This window comes from Muntiacus reevesi, chromosome 22 (genome assembly GCF_963930625.1).
Source record: "Muntiacus reevesi chromosome 22, mMunRee1.1, whole genome shotgun sequence".
Classification (NCBI taxonomy): domain Eukaryota; kingdom Metazoa; phylum Chordata; class Mammalia; order Artiodactyla; family Cervidae; genus Muntiacus; species Muntiacus reevesi.
Window position 1 is genome coordinate 1785047 of NC_089270.1, and position 23062 is coordinate 1808108.

The 23062-nt window shown below is 42.6% G+C and overlaps 1 protein-coding gene across 10 annotated transcripts in view; it reads left to right on the forward strand.

The window, feature by feature from the left end:
• The window catches only part of ADD1 (adducin 1), an 88800-nt gene that overhangs the window by 47934 nt on the left and 17804 nt on the right, over positions 1–23062 (forward strand). For all 10 annotated transcript variants that reach the window (XM_065914542.1, XM_065914543.1, XM_065914538.1 and 7 more), the window contains 6 exons: positions 8353–8504; positions 16802–16882; positions 17050–17199; positions 19472–19615; positions 19716–19814; positions 20420–20596. In XM_065914542.1, the coding sequence (XP_065770614.1) occupies positions 8353–8504; positions 16802–16882; positions 17050–17199; positions 19472–19615; positions 19716–19814; positions 20420–20596 (803 nt within the window). The remainder of the gene's footprint in view (positions 1–8352; positions 8505–16801; positions 16883–17049; positions 17200–19471; positions 19616–19715; positions 19815–20419; positions 20597–23062) is intronic.

A 23062-nucleotide genomic window follows, 5' to 3' on the forward strand; every position in this document is an offset into this window, starting at 1 on the left:
CCCTTTGTGAATTAAAGAGAAGAAAACTAATCAGAAATAATACTCGGGGAGAAGCATGTTGATTTTGCCTGAACTTATTTCAGCCAAGCCAGCCTGTCTTATTTACCATTCTTCACTGCTGTTTGCAAATGAATGAGAAACAGAGAAATTCCAGAAGAAAGTCAGAAGGGAAATGCTGGGTGGGTAAATGTGAGCACAGAATGGTTCGTTGTGCAGAGATGGCGCTTTGCTGTGGCTGTTGAGTTTGTGCACATGAACTTGGCCAGGAGGAGCCTGGGGCACTTTGCAGGTCAGCTCATCGCAGCCGCTGGGCGCTGCGCTTGGATCAGGCTGACGAGCTGGATAGTCAGCCTCTGACTCACTGACTGAAGGTTTTGGTTTCCCTCAGATCATGTGCATTTGCTGTTTTCCTGTCTGTTTTCTGTTCTTAGAAGTTGATTGACTTTCACCCAAGTGATAATGTCATTGATAGCCACAGAGTGTTAAGAATCACATATAATTTACTAACTCATACTTCCATCCTCAAGTCAAATGATAGTCATTAGGTTTTCATGTTTTCCCATGGATTTCTAATAAAGTCTAGTGATATTTATATGAATTGGATAATAAAGGACAATTAATATATTTACTCGCATATTGTGTTTTTTTTTCTTTGTTTTATTTGCATTTGTTTTTTGTGGCATTTATTCCCAGGTCCTAAGTTTTTGTTTGTTCACGTTCTTCTGGGATATCTTTTTCTTTTGTGCAGCCTTCTCTTCCAGTTTAAGGACAGTGTACTCTTTGTTTCAGTAAGGATCATGTCAGTATGGCAGGGAGAACTCTTGCATGGCTTGATCCGACCATAAACTCTGTAAGTCCTGGGGGCTTTGTTCACCCAGATGTGCTCAGTGACCAGAGAGTCTGCATCGAGCCCCTTAAGCTCAGCATCACTCCCTGCGGTTTTGAGTGTGTACAGGAAAAACTCAGCACTCTTTCGAATCTAACCCCTCTCTTTGGCCTGTGCACACCTACCAGTTCCATCACTGTTACGATGATGGAATGGCATGCTGCTTCTTTAAAGGGACATCCTTCAGATACTCTGTGGCTTTTCGGATATGCATGCCCTTAATTGCTGGGGCAGTTTCATGACTGTTCAAAGTACATGAAGATTTGAACCTCCTGATTTGCATGATTTTGTGGGGTTTTCTGGGTCAAATGAATAGGGAACTATTTATAGAGGTTACCTCAGGCTGCTTACCAGAAAAGCATATATTGTCTTCTAATCAGAGATAAAGGAAATTTTAATAGTGCTGCACCAAAAAAAGAAGGAAGAAAAAAATCTAGTTAGTTTTAATTGTTGCTAATAATTTGTCTCTTAAATAAAAAATTTTTATACAAATGTTAACTTTTGTTGTGGAATATAGCATAGGTAGATGGCGTAGGACAAAAATATATATACTTTATGAATGGCTTTAAGGTGAACTCCTTTATAACCAATACCTTGGTTAAGAATTAAAATTTTATCAGAGGCTTCCCCTGCCCCTGTTGGCCCTCTTAGAAGGAATTGCCATCTTGAGTTGCATGGTGTCGCTGCCTTGCTCTCTTTATAGTTTCATCACCCAAATGGCCAGCCTTACGCTCGATGCTTTAGTGTTTGTCTTTTTTACTTAATATCTTTTTTTTTTTTTTTTTACTTTTTTTTTTTTTTTTACTTGATATCTTGTAAGCATTTTTAAAGCTACAAATGGCCTCTCTATCTCTCTTTTTCTCCTGACACCTTTAAAGAAAATGGGATTCATTGACCTGTAGAGTTCACTGCAGTCTTGGATTCTGCTGACTCCATCTCCATGGTGTTAACATGTCCTTTTTGTCTGCTGTATTTATGGTAAATTGGTAGCTGGTCTGGAAGCCTGGGTATATTTGGATTCTGTTCTTTGGTGAGCCCACCAGATAGACGTCACTGAGTTCTGTCAGCAGGTGCATGTGTCTGCTTGTTGCCATTTGTGTTGGAGCAGCCATGCATGCTCAGTGCCTGGATCCGTTAATTTAACAAAAGTTCCAAGATGGTGATATTTTAACTCTGTCATTCCTTCTTCTGTATTTACTAGTTAGAATACTTCTGTAAAGAGAAACTTGCCTGGGAAATGGTAAGCAACCAGAAAGGGCGCTGCCTCATCCTGTCCTTCAGCACGTGATCGCGGGGGCTGGGTGCTGAGCCGCTCACAGGCGACCTGCTTCTTGGTCGGGGTTTCCTACAAAGCAGAGCAGCTTCCTTGCTGCAGTCTGTTGGAAATCAGTGCTCAGTCTGCACATAGAGTGGAGCTTCCTTTCAGCTCAGCTCTTTTGCTTACCCCATGATACAGTTCACATAGGAAGAGTTCAGCTCAGTCGCTCAGTCGTGTCCAAATCTTTGCGACCCCATGGACTGCAACACGCCAGGCTTCCCTGTCCATCACCATCTCCTGGAGCTTGTTCAAACTCATGTCCATCGAGTTGGTGATGCCATCCAACCATCTCTTCCTGTGTCTTCCCCTTCTCCTCCTGCCTTCAATCTTTCCCAGAATCAGGGTCTTTTCCAATGAGTCCATTCTTTACATCAGGTGACCAAAAAAGTATTGGAGTTTCAGCTTCAGCATCAGTCCTTCCAGTGAAAATTCAGGACTGATATCCTTTAGAGTGGACTGGTTGAATCTCCTCGCAGTCCAAGGGACTCTCAAGAGTCTTCTCCAACCACAGTTGGAGCATCTATTCTTTGGTGCTCAACCTTCTTTATGGTCCAGCTCTCTCATCCGTACGTGACTGCTGGGAAAACCCTTTTCAGAATGAGAGGTTGGTTTCCTGTCATACTTCTAAAGCAACCAATTATTGTCTCTTTAGTAGTATTTTGGATAAGTGGATTTAAATATATTCAGTGTGTTTCAAAACATTGCAGTTCTCTTTTCTGATACAACAGCCTTTGACTGGAGAGATTCTGAGCCGGTTATCTCTGACAGCGTCCACCCGACCCCTGTGGGAGATGTTCTAGGCTCATTGTGTACATTTCCTGCCCCACATCTGGAGTCAGCCATTTCTCTAAGAAACCTTGATTTCTTTTTGTGAAAAATGAAATTTTAGTTGCGGTGCTAGGAATGCTTTTTGCTACTGACTGGTTAGTCATTCTTTCTAGTCCTTTTTAGTGCACAAAGATAGGAAATATAGATCACCTGGTGATTTATATACTATGTTGATATACTGGAATTGTAAGTATAATCATAAATATATAGAAATCCTGAAAGATGATGACGTGAAAGTGCCACAGTCAGTATGCCAGCAAATTTGGAAAACTCAGCAGTGGCCACAGGACTGGAAAAGGTCAGTTTTCATTCCAATCGCAAAGAAAGGCAATGCCAAAGAATGCTCAAACTACCACACAATTGCACTCATTTCACACGCTAGCAAAGTAATGCTTAAAATTTTCCAAGCCAGGCTTCAGCAATACGTGAACCATGAACTTCCAGATGTTCAAGCTGGTTTTAGAAAAGGCAGAGGAACCAGAGATCAAATTGCCAACATCTGCTGGATCATCAAAAAAGCAAGAGATTTTCAGAAAAACATCTATTTCTGCTTTATTAACTATGCCAAAGCCTTTGCCTGTGTGGATCACAATAAACTGTGGAAAATTCTGAAAGATGGGAATACCAGACCATCTGACCTGCCTCTTGAGAAATCTGTATGCAGGTCAGGAAGCAACAGTTAGAACTGGACATGGAACAAACTGGTTGCAAATAGGAAAAGGAGTACGTCAAGGCTGTATATTGTCACCCTGCTTGTTTAACTTATATGCAGAGTACATCATGAGAAATGCTGGGCTGGAAGAAGCACAAGCTAGAATCAAGATTGCCAGGAGAAATATCAATAACCTCAGATATGCAGATGACACCACCCTTATGGCAGAAAGTGAAGAAGAACTAAAGAGCCTCTTGATGAAAGTGAAAGAGGAGAGTGAAAAAGTTGGCTTAAAACTCAGCATTCAGAAAACTAAGATCATGGCATCTGGTCCCATCACTTCATGGCAAATAGATGGGGAAACAGTGTCAGACTTTATTTTTCTGGGCTCCAAAATCACTGCAGATGGTGACTGCAGAACTGAAATTAGAAGATGCTTACTCCTTAGAAGGAAAGTTATGACCAACCTAGACAGCACATTAAAAAGGAGACATTACTTTGCCAACAAAGGTCTGTCTAGTCAAGGCTGTGATTTTTCCAGTGGTCATGTATGGATGTGAGAGTTGGACTATAAAGAGAGCTGAGCGCCGAAGAATATGATGCTTTTGAACTGTGGTGTTGGAGAAGGCTCTTGAGAGTCCCTTGGACTACGAGGAGATCCAACCAGTCCATCCTAAAGGAGATCAGTCCTTGGTGTTCATTGGATAGACTGATGTTGAAGCTGAAACTCCAATACTTTGGCCACCTGATGTGAAGAGCTGACTCATCGGATAAGACCCTGATGCTGGGAAAGATTGAGGGCAGGAGGAGAAGGGGACGACAGAGGATGAGATGGTTGGATGGCATCACCGACTCAGTGGACATAGGTTTGGGTGGACTTCAGGAGTTGGTGATGGACAGGGAGGCCTGGCATGCTGCGGTTCATGGGTTCTCAAAGGGTCGGACACTGAGCAACTGAACTGAACTGATATAGAAATCATAATTTCAGTTCAAATTCAGGTCTAAGGGTTTTTTATCTAACCTTTTCTATCTGACATTTGTTTTCCTTTCTTTTTCAAGAATTCTGGTTCTCCATGATAACTCATTTGGTTTTTCCCACATACCACATACAGTATCAGTCCTATACCAGTATGTTCTCTCTTCATGTTTTAAAATAGTTATATTCTCTGTTGTCAGAGCTTGTAACCATTACATGTAATGGTCTTCCCTTATTGCGATTCATTCAGTGTCAACAGTTGACACCTTAATCCTGTGAATCAGTCTGTGTGATCAGTCACGTCCAACTCTCTGCGACCCAGTGGACTGTAGCCCACCAGGCTCTTCTGCCCATGGGATTTTCCTGGCAGGAGTACTGGAGTGGGTTGCCATTTCTTGCTCCAGGGGATCTTCCCGATTCAGGAATTGAATCCACGTCTCCTGAGTTGGCAGGCGGATTCTTGGCCACTCATGCCACCTCGGAAATTTAATCCTATTTTATATATATATATATATAAATAATGCTCACCACCAGTCCTTGTATCAGTGTTCCCTGAGACAGTGTGGTTGTCTGAAGTTCCTTTTATTTCTGAGTAAATTTCTCAGAAAACACTTGTGGAAAGGACTTCTGAGTTCTTGCATTGTGGCCTTTATGTGTCAGTGTTAATTTTGTTTATTAGTTTGGTATAAAATCATTGGCTCACATTTCCTATTTTGTATGTATTTTGTATGTATCTTAAATACATAATTCATTTTCTTGGAATTTGAAGACAGTATTTCCATATAAGTTGCTTGGTTTCTTTCCTTGATGGTTGACTATATATATATTTTTTTCTTTATTTGGAGTCCAGAAATTTTGCCAGAATGTGTCTTCGTGTTGATTCTTCTAGATGAGTTTTCTCAGATAATGTGCCTTTCCCTTCCAAGTCTTTGTTATTTTCAGAGTGTCTTCTTGAGTTAGTTTTTAGTATTTGTTCCGTTCGCTTTTCTTTCCTGGTATACCCATGCTAAATTTTCTTTGTCTTCTTTAACTGTCATTTTTTATAAAGTCCTTTTTTTTTTTAATCACTTTCTTCATTTCTTTATAATTTAAAAAGTTTTTCTTCTTTCTCACCTTTATGCTTCTTTTTAGTATTTATTTTTAAAAGTGTTTTTCATTTATATGTAATTGCATTTACATTCCATCCCTCATTTCTGAATTTTTCTAATTATATTAAAATTTTTTCATACCTTCCCTAGTGGCTCAGATGGTAAAGAATCTGCTTGCAATGCAGGAGACCTGGATTTGATACCTGGGTTGGAAAGGTCCCTAGGAGAAAGGGATGACAACCCAACTCCAGTGTTCTTGCCTGGGAAATCCCATTGACAGAGGAGTCTGGTGGGCTATAGTTGAAGGGTTGCAACCAGTGAGGCACGACTGAGCAACTGACACTTTCACTTTCATTTTTAATGCTTTTATTTTTTATGAAATAATAGGTTATAGTTTTCATTTGTTTTGTGGACATTTCTTTCTTGTGTGCTTTCATTATGTGTAGGAATGTGATTTTCTTCCTTTTTATTTTAATAATTTTTGTGTTGTATTTGATCATATTTTTCTGTTTATTTTTACATGAATTAATTTTCCTGGAGGACTCTGGTTTAGGAATCCTGACTCTAGGGCTCCCTCTTCTGTTATTTTTGTGAAGTGCTAAAATACGGCAGTTTATTTAATTCTTGTTTTTATCTGAGTTTTTTCTTCTGTTTTCTCCTCTTCTCACTCCCACGCTCCCCTCCCCTTTTGAGAGTCCTATGCTATTCACTTTGCGTTTCAGATTCCACAGATTATTTTCTCTGTACTTTTCTGTATGCTTGAGACAGTTCATAGTTAAAATCAAATCAGCAGTCTATAACAGGGAAGATCCCCTGGAGGAGGGCATGGCGACCTATTCCAGTATTCTTGCCTGGAGAATCCCATGGACAGAGGAGCCTGGCAGGCTACAGTTTGTAGGGTTGCAAAGAGTTGGACATGACTAAATTGACTTAGCAGACAGTATATAACAAGGATAATTATGTCATGACCAAGAATGATCATGCAGTCAAATACTTTCTTTTTCTTCTTTTCCAGTGTGTGTTTTTCTTTTTTTTCTTCATTCTTACCTTATTGCACTGGTTAGAATCCCTAGTATGGTATTTATTAAGAGTGCAAGAGTATTCATACATCCTTGCATTGTCCTAATCTTAGGAGTGAACATTGTCATCATTTTGTTTGATATTATTAGTAGTTTTTTTGTATATGTCCCTTATCAAATTAAGGTTATTCCCTTCTATGCCTAAATTGTTGAGAGATTTTATACTGAATGAATGTTGAATTTTGCAAAATGCTTTTTCTGCATCTGTTAAAGTGATTCCATGATTTTTCTCTTTTAGTTGAACATGGCGATTATATTGATTGGTTTATGAATATTGAGCCAATCTTTCTTTCCTGGGATAAACTCCCTAAGTTATGAGGTGTTACTCTTTTTATGTGTGTGTGTGTGTGTTTGTGCTCAGTTGTGTCTGGCTCTTTGTGGCCCCTTGGACTGTAGCTCAATAGACTCCTTTGTTCATGGGACTTAGCAGGCAAGAATACTGGAGTGGGTTGCCATTTCCTACTCCAGGGGACTCTTCCCAGCCCAGGGATTGAACCCATGTCTCTTGTGCTTCCTGCATTGTCCAGTGGATTCTTTACTACTGCACCACTCTGAGAAGTCACATCCTTTTTATATGTTGCTGGATTATTTGCTGAAATTTTGTTGAGTATATTTGGTCTGTGTTCATGAGGGGTATTGGTTGTTTCTTCTTGTAATATCATGTACTGTAATGTCTGTGTGTGGTTTTGATACCAAGGTAATGTTGGGTCAGAGAATGAGTTGGGGAGTGTTCTGGAAGAACTTGTACAGAATTGATACTGTTTCTTCCTTAAATGAGCAACAGAATTGACACCACAGGCATCTAGGCCCAGAGTTTTCCCTAGGGGAATGTTTTTTTCTGCAAATTCAGCTTAATGAATACGGCTGTTCAGTGCGTCTATTTGTTCCAGAGTGAACTTTAAAAATTTTTGTCTTTCAAGGAATTTGTCTGTTTCATCTAAGTTTAAAAATTTGCTGTCATAGATGTTCATATTACCCCTTTAATGTCAATAGCATATGTAGTGATATTCCCTCTTGCTTGTTCATATTGGTAATTTCTGTCTTTGCTGTATTTTGTTGATGAGTCTGGGCTGGAAATGTGTTTTATTTCCTTTTGTTTTTCATTTTGTTATTTTTTTAACCTTCTCAGGATTAAATCAGCTTTTCTCTGTTTTTGTTTGATTCCTATCTGCTTGATCTTTATTCTTTTTTTCTTTTTGAGCTTAATTTGCAGTTTTATAAGGTAGAAACCTAGATCATTAAAAAAAAAAACCCTTCTAATCTATATATTTAATAGTGTAAATTTCCTCCTAAGTATTGCTTTACAGCATCCCACAAATTTGCTACTTTTTTTTAAATTGATTTCTACCCTAATTTTTGTATTAATTTTGGGGAACATAGCCTTTATAAAATAGCCTTGGACATTTTCAAGACTTACCTCAAGACCCATTGTGGGAGGATTAGTATCTCTACTGTTGTTGTTTGAGTTACATTTGACAAGAAACATTAAGTCTTTGAATCTTTTTTTTTTCCTTTTATATTTCAGGTCTTGGTATGGTGACTCCTGTGAATGACCTGAGAGGGTCTGATTCTATTGCCTATGACAAAGGGGAGAAGTTACTGCGGTGTAAACTGGCAGCGTTTTATAGACTAGCGGATCTCTTTGGATGGTCTCAGCTTATCTACAATCATATCACAGTGAGTATTGAATGGGGTCATAACTGAACAAAAAGTGGAATATTATGTATCTAGCACCACCACTTTTTATTAAAAGGAAGAGGGAATCTGGCTAAGCCAAAGTAAGTCTTGGGATACCTTCCTTCTGATACCTGACTGCACCATATAATAATCAGAGATTTAGCCAGTTTGAATTAAGTTACGAGGACAGTAGTTCTTTAAAACTCTTTCTTGATGATAACCTAATAAATGAGTGTTAACCAAATTATAGGCAGTTCCTAAAGTTCTCTTTAAAGTTGTACTGTAAAGAAGGCTGAATGCTGAAGAATTGATGCTTTTGAGTTGTGCTGCTGGAGAAGACTCTTGAGAGTACCTTGGATAGCAAGGTGCTCACACCAGTCAATCCTAAAGGAGATCAACCTTGAATACTCACTGAAAGGACTGATGGCTGAAACTAAAGCTCTGACACTTCCATCACCTGATGGGAAGAGCCAACTCATTGGAAAAGACCTTGATGCTGGGAAAGATGCAAGGCGGGAGGACAAGAGGGCAGAAGAGGATGAGATGGTTGGATGGCATCACCAGCTCAACAGACATGAGTTTGAGCAAACTCTAGGAGATAGTGAAAGACAGGAAAGCCTGGCATGCTGCAGTCCATGGGGTTGCAGAGTCGGACACAACTTGGTGACTGAACGGCAACAACAGAAAGTCTTCTTGTCGCTAAAATGCCAAGAATGAAGATATTTTCTTTCCTACTTTTACCAAAGCTTTCTGTTTTTCATACTTAATTCTTCAGTTATTCCAGTTAGCCATTTATCAACATTGTTAGGACCTCTTATTTTCTTTAGTTCATTCTTGCAATGAGTTTTTACTGGGCATCTGCTGTAACTATTTATTGCTCTGTACTGGCCATGATTCTGACTCGGGTTGTATCAGTAAAAGAGACAAGTCCTGCCTTTCTGGGGTTTTCCTTCTGTATTTTGGCCTGTCAGTCATGTTCTCTCCGTCATGTCCAGCCTGACTTTAAGGGTCCATCATCTCAGTGATACTCTCTGTCAGCACTGTATTATTCCTCCCTGTACCTGAGAAGCTGAGAGCCTGCTGGCTTTCTCCATAGATTGACAGCCTCAGGCTCAAGTGGACCCGCACTGCTGTCTGACAGCGGTTGGGCGCTTCTCTTCTGGCTCACTCAGGTCTCTCCAGCGTCTTCTCCTGTGTGCAGCTCTCCCAGCCCCTCCTCCCCACAGATGACCGTGTTGTGTTGCCAGGAAAATGGCACCTCTTTCCTGATGTTTGTGCCCATTTTATATTCCTGACCACATGTTGCAGTGTCCTGACTCCTACCTGCAGGTCAGACTTTGTTTCCTGGCTTGGCATTCCATCACTTCCTACTTTTTTAGATTCCTAATGCATTATGAAAGAGGAGAGTGAAAAAGCTGGCTTAAAACTCAACATTCAAAAAACTAAGATCATGGCATCCAGTCCCACCACTTTATGGCATATAGATGGGGAAACAGTGAAAGAGTTTATTTTCTTGTGGTTCAAAATCACTGCACATGGGGACTGCATCCATGAAATTAAAAGACACTTGCTCCTTGGAAAAAAAGCTATGATAAATCTAGACAGCACATTAAAAAGCAGAGACATTACTTTGCCGACAAAGGCCCGTATGGTCAAAGCTATGGTTTTTCCAGTAGTCATGTATGGATGTGAGGGTTGGACCATAAAGAAAGCTGAGCGCTGAAGAATTGATGCTTTTGAACTGTGGTGTTGGAGAAGACTCTTGAGAGTCCCTTGGTCTGCAGGGAGATCCAACCAGCCCATCCTAAAGGAAATCAGTCCTGAATATTCATTGGAATATTCAGCTGAAGCTGAAGCTCTGATATTTTGGCCACCTGATGCGAAGACCTGACTCATTGGAAAAGACCATAATGCTGGGAAAGATAGAAGGCCAGAGGGAGAGGGGATGACAGAGGATGAGATGGTTGGATGGCATCACTGACTCAATGGACATGTGTTTCAGCAAGCTCTGAGGGTTGGTGATGGACAGCGAAGCCTGGCCTGCTGCAATCACGGGGTCGCAAAGAGCTGGACCCGACCGAGCGCCTGAACAACAGCAGTGTGTTGTGAGGTTTCTGGCTTTCTCCCCTCCCCTCCCCTCCCCTCCCCTCCCCTCTGCTCTCTTGTTTCTTGTCTCCTAGAGGTGATCTCATTTTTGAACCACTTGATCTCGTCTGCTTTTATAATTTCTTTCATTGAATATTTTAAATATGTATTTATTGTAGCAAATGTACCTCACACAGATATAAAAGAAGTTATAGTCCTCTGAGTACTTTTAACCCCTTGAGATAACCAGAGTTAATAGCTGTTTAGATTACCCTTTTCTGCGTATTTAACACACTCAGGAAACAATACTTAACATGTGTGTGGGTGTGTTTTACTTGTGGTCTCATAATCACTGGTATTTAGTTCAGCTCTATTCTTTTTTTTTTTTTGATAGTTGCATTTTTTTCTTCTTTTTGTAAAAAAACTATTTATTTATTTTTGACTTCACTGTGTCTTTTCACTTGCTATGCAGGCTTTTCTTTTCTTGTGGAGAATAGGACCTATTCTCAAGTCACAGTGTGTGGGCTCCTCGTTGCAGTGGGTTCTCTTGTTGCAGAGCACGGGCTCTAGGGCATGTGGACTTCAGTAGTTTCAGGGTGCAAGCTCAATAATCGTGGCACACGGGCTCAGTGTTTGGTATGTGGGATCTTCTGGGACCTGAGATTCAATCCATATCCCCTGCATTGCAGGGTGGACCCCCAGCCACTGGGCCATCAGAGAAGCACTCAGCTCCACTCGACCCCAGGGAACAGTAACCTTTATGATGGTGGCCTGAGGCCCACTCTGTCAGCAGGGCACTGTGCTTCTGGGACGTGATAGGAATCTTTGCTAGATGAACTGAGTTGACTTGCCCTGTGTCTGTTCTCTAGGTTGCTGCGAAAGTGAACCTTTCACAGTGCAAGTCTGGCGCTGTTGTGTCCACACTGCCGTGCTTATGGAGTGCCCCCTCCACCTGGCTCCCCGGCTCCGCGTCCCTGCCGGCAGTCCCTGCCATCCGCGCTGTGTGCTTGCTTGTCATCTGTATCCGCTCCATGACGGGAGCCTCTGGTTGTGTCCCTAGGACCAGTTTCTGTGCTGGGCACAGAAGGAGCATTGTGAACCCTCGGGTGGAATGATGGAATGAAATCTCCAGTTGAACCTAAATTCTGCTTTAGTAAAATTATGAAACAGGCCCTCCACGGTGTCTTTTGTTTGATCAATGGATCCAGTTAGCCTCTCACAAGTGCCGGCTCTCCTCCTGGTGCCTGCGTGGAAACTGCTGGCCGCTGTGACTAATCATATTTGACAGAATGCTTTGTGTAGAGATGTAATGCTAAATGGTTGCCTAAAAATTAGTTCCATGAAAACATTGCATCACTAATAGGAAATATGATCCTTGGCTTAATGCCACCTTGCATTCTCTGGGTCTTTAAAAACTGTTTAGTGCTAGTCCTGTTATGAATGCTATTTAAATAAGTTTGAATTGCTTAAACTGCTCCTTTTTCCACCTTTAATTATTTAGGACTTGGCAGAATTAAAACATTAGTTAGTTATTTAGCTTTTCTATAAGTGTTCTGCTTGGGACTTAACACTGAATAAAAAAGAAGTTACCAAAAAATACTTCCTATAGCTTGTGAACTATAGGATCTTTTAAGAAAGAAGGTTTTTGTTTTTTTAACTACTTATGGCATCCATTTTTTGATTTCAAAGTCTAGGTATTTTCATATACAGGTTTAAGAAAAGACATATTAACAGTATCAGTACAACCAGTGTGCCCAGAGGTCATTGTGCCCTTTCTCTGGAAGAGGGCAAGAGATTTCCCGCTAAAGGGATTTAAGAGTGCTAACAGGTGTTAGAGGATTGGGGATGATTGTCTGAATTACATTGCTATCTTAAGATTGTTTTGGATTTAGAGAAGCTTTCGGTGGGGTGGGGGTGGGGCCAAAAAACAGGATGGCCCAGCTGGGCTTCCTCTCTTGGTGGCACTGAGCTGATGGCAGGGCCTTTCTGCCCCTAAACGCCTCTTGGTGTCAGTGGAGTGCTGGGTTCACCTCCGTCCTGCGTTCCACGTGATGTGTTAACCCTCTGAGGTGGTGAGCTTCAGGGGTGGGGGTGCACAGTGCGCTGTGCTCTGGGGACATGACAGGCATGTTTGCCTGAAACAAAGTCAGGTATATTTGATTTTGAGTGAAAGACGTTAACACTCATTCCTTGGGCACAGAGAAGGGGTATTGAATGTGGGAAGACATGAAATGACACCAGCGCTAGTCCACTGGGGACTAGAAAAGTTTCTTTGAAATGTGTTTTTTTTTTTTTTTTCCATTCATTCTGGGGCTTAGTGTTTAGCACTTTCTTCTTTGTTTGCAATTCAGAAAATTGTATGTTTTAAACTTTTTCCATTAAAATGTGTAGATCTGTTGAACTCACTGTTGGAAAAATATGGTTAGGAAAGAAGTCAAAGAAGAAAACATGCGGAATTCACTGGTGGTCCAGTGGTTAAGAATCCTCCTTTCAATGCAGGGGATGCGAGTTCGATCCCTGGTTGGGGAACTCAGATCCCACATTCTGCAGGGCAACTAAGGCCAGGAACTGCAACTTGAAAGCCTGCACACTGCAACTAAGAGAGGCCTGTGTGCTGCACAGCTAAAATTTTTTAAAAAAGGAAGAAAACATTATGTATATTTGAGTCTTAATATCCTGCAGTAGGTAGGAAATGGCTCAGTTATTAAACATCAGTTTGAGAGACTATTACATATTATGAAAAACAATAATAAAGACCATGTGAAAGCATGAAATAATTATGAGAGTATAAAGTGTATACTGTTATAGCTATATGAATTATGTGTGTAAATACACACATACACACAAAGAGAAAAGAAGCGATTACAACTGGCTGTGTAGTATTTTTGTTAATGTGGGACCTGACATCATGCTTCTAAAATTTATGTGTAGGGAAAAGGCCTAGAATAGACAAGGCACTCCTGAAAAAGTAGGTAATATGGTAATTTTTTCCTATCAAGTGTCAAACTTACAATATGATGATAATTAAAATAGCGTATAGCGTGCTTTAGGCAAAGGAAGAAACGGATAAACCAGTGAGACAGAACCCAGAACTGGATTTGCGTCTATTGAAAGCAGATACATAAGAGTTGGCATTGCAGATCAGCAAGGGAATGATAGACCAGGCTATGATTGGTGCTGGCACAACTGAATTGACAAATCAGAGTTGGAAAGTTGTATTGGATTTTTCCACTTATACATTATAGACTCATTGAGCAATTCTAGTGATTTAAGGATTACATGTGAAAAATAATACTTTAATAATTTTGTTGCTTAGTCCTGTCTGACTTTTTGTGACCGCATGGACTTCAACATGCCAGGTTAGGATCAATATAAATGAAAAAAATTGACTTTTGACCTCTGACTGAAGGAAAGTTGTCTTACAACACCAAAGCACTTATCATAAAAGAAAAGATGGATACATTTGACTATGTTAAATAAATTTCTTGTCATTAAAAGACACCATAAAAAGAGTGAAAATAAAAGGTTACAGTCTAGAATATTCTGCCTCGTGGGTGCTGGTGGTCATCAATTGCTTGGTTGTGTCCGACTGTTTGTGACCCTGTGAACTGTGGCACGCCAGTCTCCCCTGTCCTTCACCATCTCCCGGAGCTTGCTCAAACTCATGTCCATTGAGTCAGTGATGCCATCCAACCATCTCATCCTCTGTCGTCCCCTTCTCCATCTGCCTTCAATCTTTTCCAGCCTCAGGGTCTTTTCCAATGAGTCAGGTCTTCACATGAGGTGGCCAAAGTATTGGAGTTTCAGCTTCAGCATCAGTCCTTCCAATGAATAAATATTCAGGGTTGATTTCCATTAGGCTTGACTGGTTGGAGCTCCTTGCAGTCCAAGGGTCTCTCAAGAGTCTTCTCCAACACCACAGTTCAAAAGCATCAGTTCTTCAGCGCTCAGCCTTCTTTATGGTTCAACTCTCACATCCATGCATGACCACTGGAAAAACCATTGCTTTGACCATACGGACCTTTGTCAGCAAAGTGATGTCTCTACTTTTTAATGTGCTGTCTAGGTTTTTCATAGCTTTTCTTCCAAGGAGCAAGCATGTTTTAATTTCATGGCTGCAGTCTCCATCTGCAGCGATTTTGGAGCCGAGGAATATAAAATCTTTCACTGTTTTCATTGTTTCCCAACTATTTGTCATGAACTAATGGGACAGGTTGCCATAATCTTAGTTTTTTGAATGTTGAGTTTTAAGCCAGCTTTTTCACTCTCTTCTTTCACTTTCATCAAGAGGCTCTTTGGTTCCTCTTTGCTTTCTGCCATAAAGGTGGTGTCATCTGCATGTCTGAAGTTATTGATACTTCTGGCAATCTTGATTCCAGCTTGTGATTCATCCAGGATTTTGCATGATGTACTCTGCATATAATTTAAATAAGCAGAGTGACAGTATACATCCATGACATACTCCTTTCCCAATTCGGAACCAGTCTGTTGTCCCATGTCCACTTCTAACTGTTGCTTCTTGACCTGCATTTAGATTTCTCAGGAGGCAAGTAAGGTGGTCTGGTATTCCCATATCTTGAAGAATTTTCCACAGTTTGTTGTGTTTCACACAGTCAAAGGCTTTAGTTAGTCAATGAAGCAGAGGTAGATGTTTTTCTGGAACTCTCTTGCTTTTTCTGTGATCCAGCAGATGTTGGCAATTTGATCTCTGGTTCCCCTGCCTTTTCTAAATACAGCTTGAACATCTGGAAGTTCTCAGTTCATGTACTGTTGAAGCCTAGCTTGGAGAATTTTGAGCATTACTTTGCTAGCATGTGAAATGAGTGCAGTTGTGCAGTAGTTTGAACATTCTTTGGCATTGCCTTTCTCTGGGATTGGAATGAAAACTGACCTTTCCCTGTACGTAGCCACTGCTGAGTTTTTCGAATTTGCTGGCGTATTGAATGCAGCACTTTAACAACATCAGGTTTTTGGAGTTGAAGTAGCTCAGCTGGAATTCTATCACCTCCACTAGCTTTATTCATAGTGATGTTTCCTAATGCCCACTTGACTTCTCGTTCCCGGATGTCTGGCTTGAGGTGAGTGATCACACCATCGTGGTTATCTGGGTCATGAAGATCTTTTTTTGTATAGTTCTGTGTATTCTTGCCACCTCTTAATATCTTCTGCTTCTGCCTCAGGGGTAGCCAACAAAGAATTAGTATACAGACTAGATAAAGAACTATCAGTAAGAAAAGGGTGTGCGTGTGTGCTAAGTCATTTCAGTCTCACTGTCTGACCCCATGGACTGTGGCCCGCCAGGGACTATTTGCAGAGTGAAGGAGTGTGGCAGGCCATTTGAGGACGTCACTGCCACTGTCCTCACAGAGACCACGTGTGTTTCTGTTTGGGCCACTGCAGGAGTCACTGCGCTGCTGAGGAAGTTGACTAGATGCCGTAAGGCCTTTCCAACAACCACTGAATTCCATCTGTCTGACCCTTGTTAGAATTCTTGGCCCAGGAGTAAATGTATTCCATCCCAGTAGCTTTGCGAAGTCTGTTGAATCTATTCCCAAATCATTAAAAATTAGACTACATTTCGTTAGGACAGGACTCTTTTTTTTCTCCTCTCTTAGAAAAGACTCATTTTTTTTTTTCTCTCTTAACTACATAACTAGCATCTCACACAAATTCATCATATGTGACAGGTCTGTATTGAACAAATTGTTGAAAGAGAACTATATTACAGAAGGAAGAAATAGACCAGAGGAGGGCGGGTGCAGTGTGTATAAACTTCTCATCACGCAGAGAGGAACAGCTTTCTCCTGTTTGTGGTTTTTACGATTGTTCACTATCCTCTAGGTTTTGAGTACTTTAAAAAAAAGAAAAGACATTTTGACTTTTAAAAAGTAACTCTTGGTTTTCATTATTACACCCTTGAGGAGATCACCTTTTAGCACATGGTACTGGTTTGGTAGCCTACAGGTTTTTCTCTTCATAAGGTTAATTATCATGAATATGATCAAGTCACACTTTATGTACCTAATAAGCTACTACAGCGTAATAATAGAAAGCTTTCAGATCACCTCTTAGCTTTGTGATAGGCCCTATAATTAAGTGCATTCCTGTGTAGCACACCTAATGTTCACAGAAAACTTGTAAGTCTGTGGACAGAAAGAGATGCAGGTAATTTCAGTAGGATTTTTGAGCTAATTTGGTAATTTTCCCCGCAGACCAGGGTGAGCTCTGAGCAGGAGCATTTCCTCATCGTACCTTTTGGACTTCTCTACAGTGAAGTGACTGCATCCAGTTTGGTAAGAATGTTTTTGTCTTCTTGGGCATAGACATATAAAAGTCAAGAAAAGGGCAAAGTCTGTTTTGTGTGATTAACTCAGGGGAAAACTTTTACTTATTAACACTTTAAACTTTGTTTTAAATAATTTAATCCTCATGATATTTGAAGTTTGTTTTCTTACTGCAGGTTAAAGTCAATCTACAAGGAGACATAGTAGATCGTGGGAGCACTAATCTGGGAGTGAACCAGGCTGGCTTCACGTTGCATTCCGCCATTTATGCCGCACGCCCGGACGTGAGGTGTGTCGTGCACATTCACACACCAGCTGGCGCTGCGGTGAGTGTGTGCTGCTCTGGCAGAGCCTGCAGTCACAGGGTGCTCGGGGGGCAGGGCTTCCCCTTTCCTCCGCGTTGCCTTCTCGTCGCAGCAGGTCAGAGCCCTTCATCTCGTTGGGTTAGAAGACTATTACTACTGTATGTGACTTTCTTTTGGATATATATATGTATTTAAGGGATCCATTTACTAATTTTTTTAAACTTCATCTTTTATACTTTTATTAATCTTACTTTTGGCTGTGCTGGTCTTTGTTGCTGCGTGGGCGTTTCTCTCGTTGCAGTGAGGGGTCCCCTCTCTTGCTGTGGAGCACAGGCTCTAGGCGCAGAGGCTTCAGTGGGTGCAGCGTGTGGGCGTCCCTAGTTGACTCCCAGGCTCTAGGGCCGAGGCTTAAGAGTTGTGGCACACGGGCTTAGTTGCCCTGAGGCACGTGGAATCTTCCCGGATCAGGGCTCGAACCCGTGTCTTCAGTGTTAGCAGTTGGAGTCTCTACTTTACCACTGAGTCACCAGGGAGGCCCATATATCTGAATTTTGAAAAACGTAATAAATCTGGAAGTGTCATAAGACCTAACAAGAATCGGTGTGAGGCTTCAGTGCCTGGGAGGCTGTGTGGGAAGTGCAGAGTGACAGCTGTGAGCAGGAATCCTTGTCTGAGAGGGGGAGTGGGAAAAGGAGTGGGGAGGTGGGTGGTGGGGGAGGAGCTGTGAAGAGGGGGTGCAGTGGGGTGGTGGGTGGAGGACCTGTGGGCTTCTCCCTGTGGAAGGGCTAGTAGGGTGTAGGAGACTTGAGCCTGCTTGATGGACTGTGGCAAGGAGCCCTGTATGGGTGGGGAGGTCGAGGCCTAGAGACAAACCCAGCCAGCTGCCCACAGATCACCTGCCTGGAGTCAGTGGAACCTCGGTCGGACGGTGACTGCGGAGGAGTAAGAAGACGGGGAAGGGAGGTCCGAGGTGGCCCAGGGGTGGGATTCCACGTGTTCACTGCTGCCGCCTGGTCAGTCCCTGCTTGGGGAGCTGAGATCCTGTGAACTGTGCGGTGTGACTGGTCCAGGCCGTGAGAGGAGGCTCAGCCGCTTGGCCAGGAGCCTGCCCCACACTGATGACCAGGTCTGGGCCCTTTGGTGCAACCAGGCCGTCTGACAAAGCCTCAGGCCCCTCAGCGTGAAGACAGGCTTTCTGGTGGTTACAGCCCTCTGAGCCACACACGCAAGAGCTACTGGGATTGGCTTTTCATCACCAGTTTTGTATTTTAATGACTTTCTGGGTTTGTGTGTTTGACAGATGACCTCGTTGATTAAGAAATACTGAATTTTACTCTATCTAGATGTTTTAATGTCATAGATCTTTGCTTGTATGGATGAACGTGAGAATCTGGTTTATTTGCTTTACTTTGAAGATATGGGTCTTAATGTTGGCATCAGTTTTATTAGATATCATTCTCCAAGTGATATAGGTCTTCCAGCCCCGACAAATCCATGCTTTTAAAGGAACTCTTAGAGGTACCTTTGAGAATCTAGCATGTAATTTGTTTTAAAACTTAACAAAGTAACTTTACTTTGTAATGAAATATCTTATAGAAAAGCTGTTACTGTGAAAGGAATTAAATAATGATATTGCCTTTTTTTGGGAGTATTGTCTTTTTAGATTAACTTTTCTGTAAGAAATTATTGTAGTTTTAATTTAAATCTCTGGAGTCTGTTCGTCTAGGTAGAAGACATTTAAAATTAGCATATTCCAAGGTCAGTTTGGGAGATTTAAGGAAACTAAAGGGCTATATGGACACGTAGACTTTTCACTTAAATAAATGTGGAGAAACTATGCAGTATGCTTACCCTAAACCTTTATAAATTTCCTCTTATCTGATTTTCAGGTGTTCTATCACACCTATGAACTAAGGTGAAAAGTACAGAAAAACCTCTCAGCTCTTCAGAAATTTCTCTTTGCAGCATTGTGCCTCATTTAGAGGAAGCCATCGTCTCTCCCTGTAGCAGCTTTGGGGCTAACCTTATTAAATCTGAGCTCACTTCTTGTTTACAGTCAGTGTGGGAGAAATCCAGAAAGATGTGAAAGTTTTTTTGAAGTCTTCCTTCATAATGGTGGCTTTGATTTTTAAAAGTATGCATTGGTAATAAGACCCAGAAGTAATCTTAAGGCTTATCTTAATTTCATGGGCTCCTTTATCTCTGAAAAAACAGTTTGAGGAGCGCGTCTACCAGTTGTCAGTTCGTGTGCACTCCTAACTTGTCTGCACAGATGCCACTGCTCATTTTCTAGGTCTCTGCGATGAAGTGTGGCCTCTTGCCCATCTCCCCGGAGGCACTTTCCCTTGGAGAAGTGGCATACCACGATTATCATGGGATTCTGGTCGATGAGGAAGAAAAAATTTTAATTCAGAAAAATTTGGGGCCTAAAAGCAAGGTCAGTAGGCATCTAATCTGGTATTTAAATTATCGAGGGAAGAAGAAAACGTGTCTGTCTTCTTGCCTGGTCCCTAGAACTTTCCTGATTCTTCCCTTAGGTTCTTATTCTCCGGAATCACGGTCTTGTGTCCGTTGGAGAGAGCGTTGAGGAGGCCTTCTACTACATCCACAACCTTGTGGTTGCGTGTGAGATCCAGGTAGGTGGTGGTCACTCCATGTGATCTGGTCACTTCTAACTTAATTTTTCAAATACGTAAGTCACTGCCGTTTATGGAGGGCTAGCAGACATTGGCGCTGGTGTCAGGTGCTCATTTATGTTGTTATGGGTCGTTTCATTTGAACCCAGGCCCTTCTTTTGAAAAAGTAGGTGCAGGGAGTAGAGCTTTGCCCACATCTAGCAGCTCTGGGTGCTGCTTATGCCAGGTCTGCTCAGCTCCCCGTTTGTACATTCCTCATTGTTACCCCAACTTAGGTCTGTGTGGTTACCCCGGCTTATGTCTGTGTAGTAGCAGCTGCCAGTCTCCTTTATATGACCTTGGAAGGGGCTTTGTTTTCCCATTTATTCTTAAGGTGTGAGTGCCCAGTATTTTTTCATGCTAAAGACAAGTTTCTGAAAATAGTCTTGTGATTTACCTGTCACTTCCATCTTGCATTTTTTTTTTTTTCATCTTGCATTTTTTATTCTTGCAGTGATTTGGTTTCTTTTGACACTTCCATTTCTATTGACGTGATCTCTCATAGTCATCTGACCTGCTTGACCAGTAAGGAACTCCAACTGTTGTGTTTGCTTGTTTTGGAAAAGGTTCGAACTCTGGCGAGTGCGGGAGGGCCAGACAATTTAGTCCTCTTGGATCCTGGAAAGTACAAAGCCAAGTCCCGGGCCCCTGGGTCCCCGGCAGGGGAAGGCAGCGGATCACCGCCCAAGTGGCAGATCGGTGAGCAGGAGTTTGAAGCCCTGATGCGGATGCTGGATAATCTGGTAAGAATGTGGTCACCATTTGATGATACTGCTTTCATCTTAAGAGTACAGATGTTGGTGTTTTTATAGCTAGTGAAATGGCATTATGAAATCACTGTTTTCAGGCAGTGTCAGAATGCTTTCAGTCTCCAGAACCATGAATGTGTACCAGGGCAGTTTAAGTTCTAAGCTAAATTGTGATTGAATACACTGGTGAAGGTTTCTTGTCTCCTTTTGTTTTTAAAGATAGCATTATTTGTGTGGGGATAGTAGCACAGAGGATAGTGTACTTTGCTGGGTAACTGAGTCCTCGAGTAGCAGGGTCAGCTCAGGACTCATCAGCCCAAAAGCAAGCTGTCCAGGGGGCCTTTCTGCATCAGTCAGTCAGCCGAGCGTCTTGTTTGTTTTAACAGTAGATTCTAGCCACTTGGGGCCTGTCTGCTGTGTTTCACACGCCTTGCTGCTGATCTGTTGCATGGGAGACCCTTTGCTGCCTCCTGCAGGGACATGGAGCCCAGCATGGTACAGAGCATGACCGTGGGCTTTCAGCTTAATAGGAATGCTATAGTGGTCTGTGGGAGGATGTGGCCTGTCTGGTTGCAGTGAGGGATGTCATCCTTTTGCAAGGATTATAGAGGAAATTTTTGTAGAGGGTGACCCTTGAGAGTGACCTCCAAGAAGAGGTCAAACCGTGACAGCTTATGCTGGGAAAAGGGAGGCAACTGTAACCTGGCCATGGGCGCGACTGGAGACCCAGCTGCGGGCACGACAGGCGACCTGGCTGAGGGGCCAGGACCCTGCCTTTCTGGTCCGTCTGTGATCTCTCCAGTAGGTTTAAATACTCACGGCAAGGCGCTTAGGGTCAAAGCAACCTCAGTAAAGACGGATGGCTCGGTGCTGGGCCCTTCTCCTGCTACAGCATCACATCTTTTAGGGTTCAGGAGTCCGTCCTGTGGCCACATGGACATTAAATAGTGGGCGTGTGGGGCAGAGAAGCCATCAGTCGGGCTGGTGCCGGCTTCACGTGAGTTCCCACCATTGGACCAGGTCTTGGCGGGGATGGGTGGCTTCAGGAGGCAGGAAGTTTCACTTTTCTGAAGAGAAGAACTCATGGATCTGGTTTAGCATGTGCTAAGTGTCCTCAGAAGGTTCTTCTCCCTGAAGTTCTCTGACTTGGGAGAACGTTTGCTGCTGTCAAGGGAGAGCAGGGAGTGAGGGGCTGAGCAGTGATGATGACGGTGTGGGTGTGACTGGGGGGGGCAGTGAATGGAGAGCAGGCTCTCCTGACTGCTGAGCTCGCTTGCTCGGGAGGCTGGGCTGCACCGACTGACCGCCTCGTCTAGCTGTGCGCGGGAACACGGGGAGTCCATGGCCTTGTCGGGATGTGACAGACAGATCCCAGATGCAGCCCAGCACCTCGACGTGTGCCTGACAGAGCACCGTGGCGGCTGCAGGGGCAGAGATGGGGCTTGAGCCAGGACTGGGCGTGGGGACAAGGAGGGAACTGAGCTCATGGAGACGACCAGCGGAAGAGGCAGGCTGGGGTAGTGCCGTCTCAGGAGAGTCCCCCAAAGCAGGCTGAGACTGGGGGCGGTAACCCTGGCATCTGACCCGGAGGCCAGCACCGGAGGGGCCGGGCAGAGCAAGGGTCGTGGGCGCTGCAGTCTCACCGTGCCCTCTTCTCTCCCTTGGGCAGACACTTTGACCTTTCCCTCCTCTTACACCTACAAGCCAAGCAAGGAATGGGAGGGAGGAGTAAAAATCAAGAGAATACCAGCCTGCCACATGTTTTGCACTCAGTACTTTCTGGAAGGTGCAGAGAGAATTAGAGTTGGTAACTCTAATTTGAGGTGGGGGTAGAGATAAAAGATGAAAGAAAATAAGCGAGATTATAGGAAGGGTATTTTATTCAGTGCCCTTAATGTGCACAGGTTATTCTTAATATTAGAAGGCTCTGTGGTTTATCAGAAATAAACTTGAACAGCAATCACTGATTGTAGTCTGTGTTTTGGAGAAGAAAATGGCAACCCACTCCAGCGTTCTTGCCTGGAGAATCCCAGGGATGGAGGAGCCTGGTGGGCTGCTGGCTGTGGGGTCGCACAGAGTCGGACACGACTGATGCGACTCGGCAGCAGCAGGAGCAGTCTGCGTTTTAACTGAGCATTCTGATCAGCAGTGTATGTTTGCTAATAATTCAGTCAGTAGAGACTAGTTGAAGATTCTCACACTGTAAGAAATATTTCATATGATAGTCATAAACTTTTCTGGCATACACAGAAGAAATGCTAACTTGTTACCCAAAAAATCAAGATATAATTCCAGCTTCTCAAAAGAAGGAATAAAACCAATTTTTAACATATAGTAGGTCTTAGGTCTGAGTTTTGCTCTGATTTTGGTCTGGCATTTAAAGGGGAAGAATAAAGAAAAAACCCATACCCCCTCAGAATAAAAGTTTGTGACATCCTGGATGGTTTAGTTGAAATTCAT